General features: G+C 55.3%; 1 protein-coding gene across 1 annotated transcript in view; it reads right to left on the bottom strand.

Moving 5' to 3' along the window:
• Positions 1–1,512: 1,512 nt before the first annotated feature.
• WNT3 (wingless-type MMTV integration site family, member 3) overlaps positions 1,513–7,866 on the bottom strand; it is a 58,157-nt gene continuing 51,803 nt past the window's right edge. The window contains exons 3-5 of the mRNA XM_006897818.1: positions 6,128–6,393; positions 5,080–5,567; positions 1,513–1,646 (exon numbers count right to left, since the gene is read on the bottom strand). Of these exons, the coding sequence (XP_006897880.1) occupies positions 5,088–5,567; positions 6,128–6,393 (746 nt within the window). The 3' untranslated portion in view covers positions 1,513–1,646; positions 5,080–5,087. The remainder of the gene's footprint in view (positions 1,647–5,079; positions 5,568–6,127; positions 6,394–7,866) is intronic.

The raw sequence follows: 7,866 nt of genomic DNA on the forward strand, positions 1-7,866 counted from the left end.
TTTTTTTTTAAAAAGATGGTTTTGAAAATTTGTATCCATTCTGCTGAAATATTCTCACATATAGCAAGCATCATCTGGTTGGGGTGATTGAAAGGTTTGCAATCTAAGGTAAGATGGGGAGGGGCATTGGGACTCCGGCGAGGGGGTGAGCTGTGTATCCAGCAGAGTTTGCTGCCAGCGGTGGAAGGGTACACACACGGCTTCCATGTCTGCGCAAGCCAGAGGGCAGCTGGCCTGGCATCTGAGGCCAGTGGAAGGGGGGCCAAAGAAGGACAGAGGGGAAAGAAAGAAAGAAAAAAGTGTGTTCTACTCTCTACCTTGCTGTTTCTTTTTTCTGATTCTCCCTGAGGCAGCTGGAGGTTTTCAGCTCATCAGTCCCATTTGCCTCTGTTTGCTAGGGCATCAGGCTTATGGACGATGTGCGTTGAGAACTCACTGTGAGAAGCCTGACCCAAGCGAGTAAGTGGCCACTCGCCCTCCTTTCAACTGCCCTTGGTAGCCTCCTGGATATCTGCTATCCCTGGATACCAGCAAGGGGTCCAAGACTTCAAGAGTGAACTCTCACGGGCAAGAAAAGAAGGCAGGAGGGGCTGTCTGGAGAGGAGATGAAGGCCCCATTCTGTCCTTCCTGTCCACTAGATGCAAGCTGACCCTTAAAACTGCCTAATTTGATAGCCACTGTCCTAAGGTGGCCTAGCGCCCAGCTGCCTGACTGGAAGCTGTTCCGATGGAGAATCCGCAGGTGGGCAGGGCTGGGGCATGATGGCGCCTTCCAAAGAGATTGTTTCTAGCCTTGGAAAGTCAGGTAAACTGGAGGAGGCTGCCCCCAGAAGGAACCTCGTCACAAAGTCCACCACCACCACACCAAAAAATGGCCTGCATCAGCGGTGGGAACCGCAGAAGGGTAGAAAAGGGACTACGATCTGGTCTCAGTTCACCAGAGCCTCCTGAGCAGAACAGATTACAGAGAAGACAAGACTGAGAAGAACACAGCTGCTCTTCAAACAGCTTCCCAGCTCGCCAGAACAGTTCTTCAAAATCCCAGCTCCGACACTAGCAATTGCTGGGCGCATCCTAACCACTTTATCCTAGCTAAACCTATGGCTTTTATCGGACTGTGACAGTGTATCAGACTGGAAGAGGAGTAGACAGAGACAGGGAGATTGGGGTTTGTCCTGCTTCCTCACTCCCACCTCCAGCATCTTAAAATGCCTCGAGAAGCCGTTGGGAAGCAGCCTTGCCCATGCTGATGTCCTTACCACCAGGCAGAGAGCTCACATTAGCCCAGCCTGTTCTGTTGGAGTAGATTTTTTTTTTCATTTTTATTTTCTTTAACATGTGCAAAGATAAGCCTTGGGTCTGTTCCTATCAGACCCTAGAGAACCAAAAAGAAAGCCCCTTCTTTAAAAAAAAAAAAAAAAAAAACAAACTACCACACACCATCCGAGTAGGGTGAGAAACTTAAGATGAGAAAGGGAGAAGCCACCCGCCACTTGGCAGGTTGGTTCCAGGTTTACCAAGTGCATCTGGCAACAGTCCTTATCGGTGCTGTCCGATGCCAGGGGCCGAGCCCCTGCTCTAGGTCCTGCTTCCCACGGGACTTCGGTGAATCCGCTCAGTCACACACGTCACCCGTTCCCAGCACCCTTTGGGAAAAGAAACAAGAAGAATTGGAAGCACAGTTCCTTCCCCAGAGAAGCCGCATCTGGCGTGCAGAGAGATCTGAGGCTGGGGGAAGGAACTCTTCTTACATGTGTCTCATTCTCAGAAGTGGGCTTCAGGGACTTATTTTCATGCCCCCTCCTGTACTTTGGGGGATGTCTTTGAGGGAGGCCATGTGGTTTAGGGGACCAGCAGGCCTTCAGATTCCACAGCCGGACATCCATATCCTGCCTCCCCTATTTCTAGCTGGGGGCCTTGGGTGACAGGAATGTAGAGAAACATTCCTCCCTAAATGGGAGAAAGTTTTCCAGTTTACAGACCCAATTCCCAGCTTAAGTGTAGCCCTTGCGCCATGTTGTTGCGTGGTACTTTGACAGTGCACTGTCCACACAGAAAAAGGTCTGTTTCATTAATCATGGGTGTGTGTGTGTGTGTGTGTGTGTGTGTGTGTGTTGATCTCACAAGGGATTTGAGGCCAGAGAGCTTGTGTGGGCCTTCCCCTCGGCTCTTCTGGGGCAGGCAGTGCCCGTGTAAGCCTGTTTTACAACGGCTGCAAATGAGGCTCAGCTGGGTCAAAGACCCCACAGCTAGCAGTGGCAGCGCCAAGACTGGGGGCCACTTGACTGCTGTTAAGGTCCTTTCCAGTTCACTGGGCGCATTAGGTACACATATGGCAGGAAGTGAGTGCTTAGCCTGTGACACTGCACAGAAGTAGCAGATGGGTGGAGAAGCCGTTTCCCTCTCGCAGGAAGGGCAGAGGCAGGATGCCCTTGCTGTCTTCAGGCTGGGCGGAAGGCAGTCGGGTGCTTTCTGCTCTGTGGTTCCCTTCTCCCTCTTAACCTGCACTGGCAATTCAGACAATGTAGAAGAGGCAAAGCTAGAGGTCCCGACCTGTCTCTAATCCCCTGTCCTGCGGGCAGGTGTTAGCATGGAGGAGGAAACAGAAGAGGAAGCAGCTCTCAGCCAGCCTGTGCTGGTGTCTCCAGGCTGGGAAGAGGCGGCCCCAGGAGGTGAGCCTGAGATGGGCAGGTAGACCAATGATCCTCCAAACCCTGGCATCCTGGCTGCTCTGACCATCTGCTTGTCACGGACCACCCTGCCCGGGACCAGATTCTTTTCCCCAGTCTCATGTGCAGAATCTAAGGCTCAGAAGCAGAAGAGCTTGCCTAAATCAGTCAAAAGTTGAGTGATTCCTGTGGATGGAGACCACTCTTCACTTTCCACAGAGTGAGGACTCCAGAGGTTCCACAGATGAGGGATGGGGGGACTAGAAGCTTCTTGGACATGTGTCTGGAAGCCATGTCTATACAGCAATTCGTACAAGATTGGAAAACACACCAGCCAAGAACATGTCCTTAGAATCAGTTGGCTCAGGGAGGAGGGTGGGCAGGGGGATTCTGGAGACCCAGAGGGCTAACCCAGCACCTCCATTCTCTCTTGGGGGATGGCTTTTCTTGGCTACCGACACTCAGGAGATCGATTCCAAATAGCACCACAGAAGTGACACACCTGTCCCCTATACCTCCCTACATGGCCATATGGAACATATATGTGCCTCTTGGCTGCTAAGCCTTTCGCATCCATGACACGGGCAGGTAGACAAATGGTCCTCAAGGCCCTATCCAGACATAACTTTCAAAAAGTGACACCCCTTAGCTGCCTCTCAGAGTCGCCAGAGCCACGTCCCACCAGCCAGTGGGGCCGCCGTGTTGCCTGATCACAGCAGGCATTAGGGGAAGGCGGCCACTGAGGTTTGCACACATTCCTTCCGCCGTGACAAGCCACTACTGGCCTGTGAGCTCTCTTACTCCTTGACTTCTCTCCCACCATTTAGAAAAGCAGGAAATAAGACTACCTCAGCAGTGACACTACTGCTGTCCACTCATGTCATGATTTTTCAGATGGAGTTAGCCACTCCAGCCATCACTGTGTTCAGGTAAGTAATCATATCCACCAGCGCACTCAAGATGCACAAAAACCCCATGGGGTCCCCATCATCACCGCCAGCGTGCAGAGGAGAAAGCTGGGGCTCTGGGATTGAGCGTGTCAAGTCCAGATGGCTAGTGGCGGGGGGGGGAGCCTTATTCCACAGTCTTTATTCCACTCTGCTTTTCAGGCTTAGTCTGTTCACCCCTACGTCTGCCCTAGCCAGCTAACCCTAGGCAGGCAAGTCCTTTGCACTTGACCAAGCACCGTCCCAGGGGCCTTTCCCATGTTTCTCACAGGAACCTCTGAGGAAGGTTAACATGAGGAAACAGGTCTCCAGTTTGCCACTGGTGAAAGCTGGGCCAGGTTGGGTATTGTTAGGGTTGTCAAGTTAGTTCTGACTCGCAGCCATCCTACGTAACAGAGTAGAAGGAGCCGCCCCATCGGATGTTCCAGCTGGATCTTCATGGGTGCAGATCATCATGGAACCACTTTGAGGTGGCAGCCAAACACTTAACCTCTACACCACCAGGTACATGGCTCCTTGGCCATGACTAGGCCTATTTCTAATCCATATCCACGCCCCTGTAAACCAGGCTCCTTCTCAAAGGGAAAGGAGAACAGGCACAGCACCTAGAAACCTTCCACCTGTGAGCCTGGGGGACAGCCCCTATGTCACACATGATTTATCCCGGGGTCCCATGAGTCCAATGGCCAGTACAGAGAGCCTCCCACACAGGTCACCTCCGTGAAGCTTGGGAATACAATCCCACAGCCTTTGATCCCTGGATTACTCACCACCGTCACTCTTCCATCATCCATAAACCTGGTAAGAGTGCTCCCCACTCCACCCAGGCTTCAGATCTGTCTGGATATTTACGGGTTTACATGCCGCTACCCCCACCCACTTCCTTGAGGCTGGTAGGGTTTATGCTTGTACAAAAACTTGCCCTGGGTTTTTCAAGGTAGGTGCAAAGGAACTCTGGCCCTGGGGCAGCAGAGAGATGACCTTTCAGAGTTGACTATTTCAAGGATGTCAGTGCCTTCATTTTACAGTGAGACAACTCTGGCCCAGAGTAGCAAAGGGATGGGAAGTTCAGGGGGGAGGGACAGGACTAAACTGGAACCAGAAATCAGTCTCCCATTTCCCAACTCCACACTGTCCAGCGTCTCCCTCGTTGAATGCTCAGTAAGGCTAGCCGAAGGCCATGCAGAGTCTTAGCCTGGTTCTCCAGTTGTACTAATGTGTAAGTAGTTTGCTCAGTTGCCAGCCACAGTTGGTTATTAAAGGGTAGCTATGAGTCCTGGGCTACCTAACAACAGTATGTGGAATCCAAGGTATTGCCTAAGGATGCCCCATTGTTGAATGGATCAGAAAATCCAACCTTCCAGATTTCAGCCCCTGAAGTTTGCCCCAGGACAGCTGAGAATGAGGTGATCAAGATAGGAAGCCGGGCACCCCACCCCCTGCACCCAGGCCCTGGGCCCTACCTGGCCTGCTACTTGCAGGTGTGCACGTCATAGATGCGGATGCACTCCTGACAGCTGACGTAACAGCACCAGTGGAAGATGCAGTGGCATTTCTCCTTGCGCTTCTCCGTCCTCGTGTTGTGGCCACGGCCACAGCAGAGCAGGTCACAGCCATCAATGCCGTGGGAGGTGACATTGCAAGTTCGGTCCCTGGTGCCAAAGGAGCCCGTCTCGGGGTTGGGCTCGCAAAAGTTGGGGGAGTTCTCGTAGTACACCAGGTCCCTCTCGGTGGGTGGCTTGAAGAGCGCGTACTTGGCACGCAGGGTCTCCACCCAGCCGCGGGACTCGCGGTGCTTCTCCACCACCATCTCCGAGGCGCTGTCATATTTGTCCTTGAGGAAGTCGCCAATGGCCCGAAAGTCAGGCTGGGCCCACCAGCAGGTCTTCACCTCGCAGCTGCCCGAAAGCCCATGGCACTTGCACTTTAGGTGCATGTGGTCCAGGATGGTCTAGGGGAAAGGAGATGCTGCTGGGCGCACTCATGACCCTCCCAACCCACTAGGCCCCTACCCCACACTCCAAACCCTCGAACCTTCCCTGTGTTGGGGCTGCCTGTGGCACCGACCCGCAGGACACATACCCCACAGAAAGACATCACGTCCCTGTTTTTCAGAACCACAGAAACATAGGAAGTAAGGATTGGGGAAACTGAGGCCAGAAGCTTAAGAGATTCATCCATGCTCAGAAAAACCACAGTAAGTGGTGAGGATCAAATGCAGACAGGCCAGCAACACAGGAGGGCCCCGCGTAGCACCTAGAGTGGTTACACTCTGGGCTAGGCTGGCTGTTCCAGGGGAGACCTGGGACCAGGGAAGGAGACTGTGGGAAGGTTGGGGGTCACGTCTGGTCAGAGAAGGAGAACTGGGAGCTGGAATGGACACTAACGGGCAGTATGGGGTAGGTGTGCAAGGTTAACATGGTAGGTTTGGGACGTTGGAAGGGCCAGAGAAGGGCGTTGTCCGAGAGGGCCGAGTGGAGTGGTGGGCTCCAGGAGGACCTGTGGGCTCACCGTGCGACCAGCCTCGTTGTTGTGCTTGTTCATGGCAGAGCGTGCATCCGGCCTGTTCTCGCGTGCATCTGCGAACTCCCGAGACACCAGCACCCCGAAGTCGGCGTCCTCGCTGCAGCCACCCCACTTCCAGCCCTCGCCGGGCGGGCCCTTATGATGCGAGTCACAGCCGCAGATGGTGGAGGTGCCCTCGGCGCAGGAGCGCGTGACCGCAAAGGCCACGCCGGCCGAGGCAATGGCGTGCACGAAGGCCGACTCGCGGGTGGCTGTGGGAGGACAGAAAGAGGCAGCGCTGAGGCCTGGCCCGTCTGCCCCCTGCCGCGACCTCCCCAACCCGGGGGAGGAGGCCTGGGGGGGCTGGAGAGCTCAGGAGGAAGCCTCACTTCAGTGTTCCACTTTACAGATGGGAAGACTGAGGCTCAGGGAGAGCGTGTTTCAAGAGAATGGGGTTTCAAGCTGTGTTTGTGAGACAGGCTTTCGTTAGAACATACTATGGGTTCTTTTTCTAGAAAAATGCTAAAATACTTCATAGCAGTTTTATAGATGCTTAGGTGTCACCCCCTCTGACAATGTCATCTGGTGGGGTCGGAACCCTTCTATCCTGTTGGGAGGCCTCTGGATAGAAACACAAGGAGAATTGGGGAAGGAGTCAGCTTCATTAAAATCGAGACCCCAGCGCTCAGACACTCGGCTTCCTGCTCTTGATCCCATTTAGTATTTTGCAACCCTGTAAGGCATCGCGCGCGCGTGTGTGTGTGTGTGTGTGTGTGTGTAAACACATATAAAATACACAACAGTAGGCCTCGTTTTAGGGAGCCCTGGTGGCCTAGTGGCAAAAAGCTGTTGCAATCCCAAAGGCACACGGTTCGAGGCCACTAGCCGCTCCTCACGAGAAGGATGGCAATCATCTCCTGTGCAATTACGGCCTCTGAAAACCAGCCAGAGGGTCAGCTATGTATGGGTCGGTTTCAACTCTGTGGTCCACAACAAGAGGCCCGTTTTGCAGGTAAGGGTCTTGAAGGTTTACAGAGGCAAAGGCCTGAGAGGCCTGCGGAGCGCAGCGCAAGGAAGCGACCTGCCCCAGACTACACAGGCTGCAGGGCCTGAGCCTGCATTCCCGCGCTGGATAGGCCGAAGCTCTGCAGAGAAGGGGGCCTAGACCCCCCCTCGGAGCCTTTGTTGCCTGGTGCACTCGTGGCCTCCTGCAGAGGAGGGTCTCCTCCACGTCCACGGACAGACAGGAGGGGCGTGCAGAGCTGCATTGGCCGCGCACTGGCGTTTGTGCTGGACAGCGGGCAGGGGCAGCCAAGGCCAGGAGCGTGCGCTCTGTGGCTCGGATCCCATCCTGGCTACCCGCTGCCCCCGGCGCCCCCACTCCAAACCCCTCCCACTCTCGGCGCCTGGACACGGGACGCCGAGGGCGAGCTCGCAGGACCGGGCGGCCCTCGCTTCCGGCCGGCCCGTGGCCTCTCGCGGCGGCGGCGGCGCCCGGCCCTGCCGCGCTCGGTTCCCAGCCCCGGGGACGAGGGGGCGGCGGGGGCGGGGCGGGGATTAGCCTGGGAGCGGCGCTGACAGTCCCGCTGTGCCGGTCCCCGTCCGGCGGGGCCCGCTGGGCCGCTCAATCCGCCTTTGTTCGCGCGGTGTCACACCGTATTACCCGTATAATGCGGCCGCCGGGCCCGGGCCGCCGGGCCGGCCGCCACCGTGCAGCTCTGAACCATGACCCCCATCTTCAGGTA

The sequence above is a fragment of the Elephantulus edwardii genome, unplaced genomic scaffold (genome assembly GCF_000299155.1).
Source record: "Elephantulus edwardii isolate Elephantulus edwardi_28Jun2011 unplaced genomic scaffold, EleEdw1.0 scaffold00216, whole genome shotgun sequence".
Taxonomy (NCBI): Eukaryota; Metazoa; Chordata; class Mammalia; order Macroscelidea; family Macroscelididae; genus Elephantulus; species Elephantulus edwardii.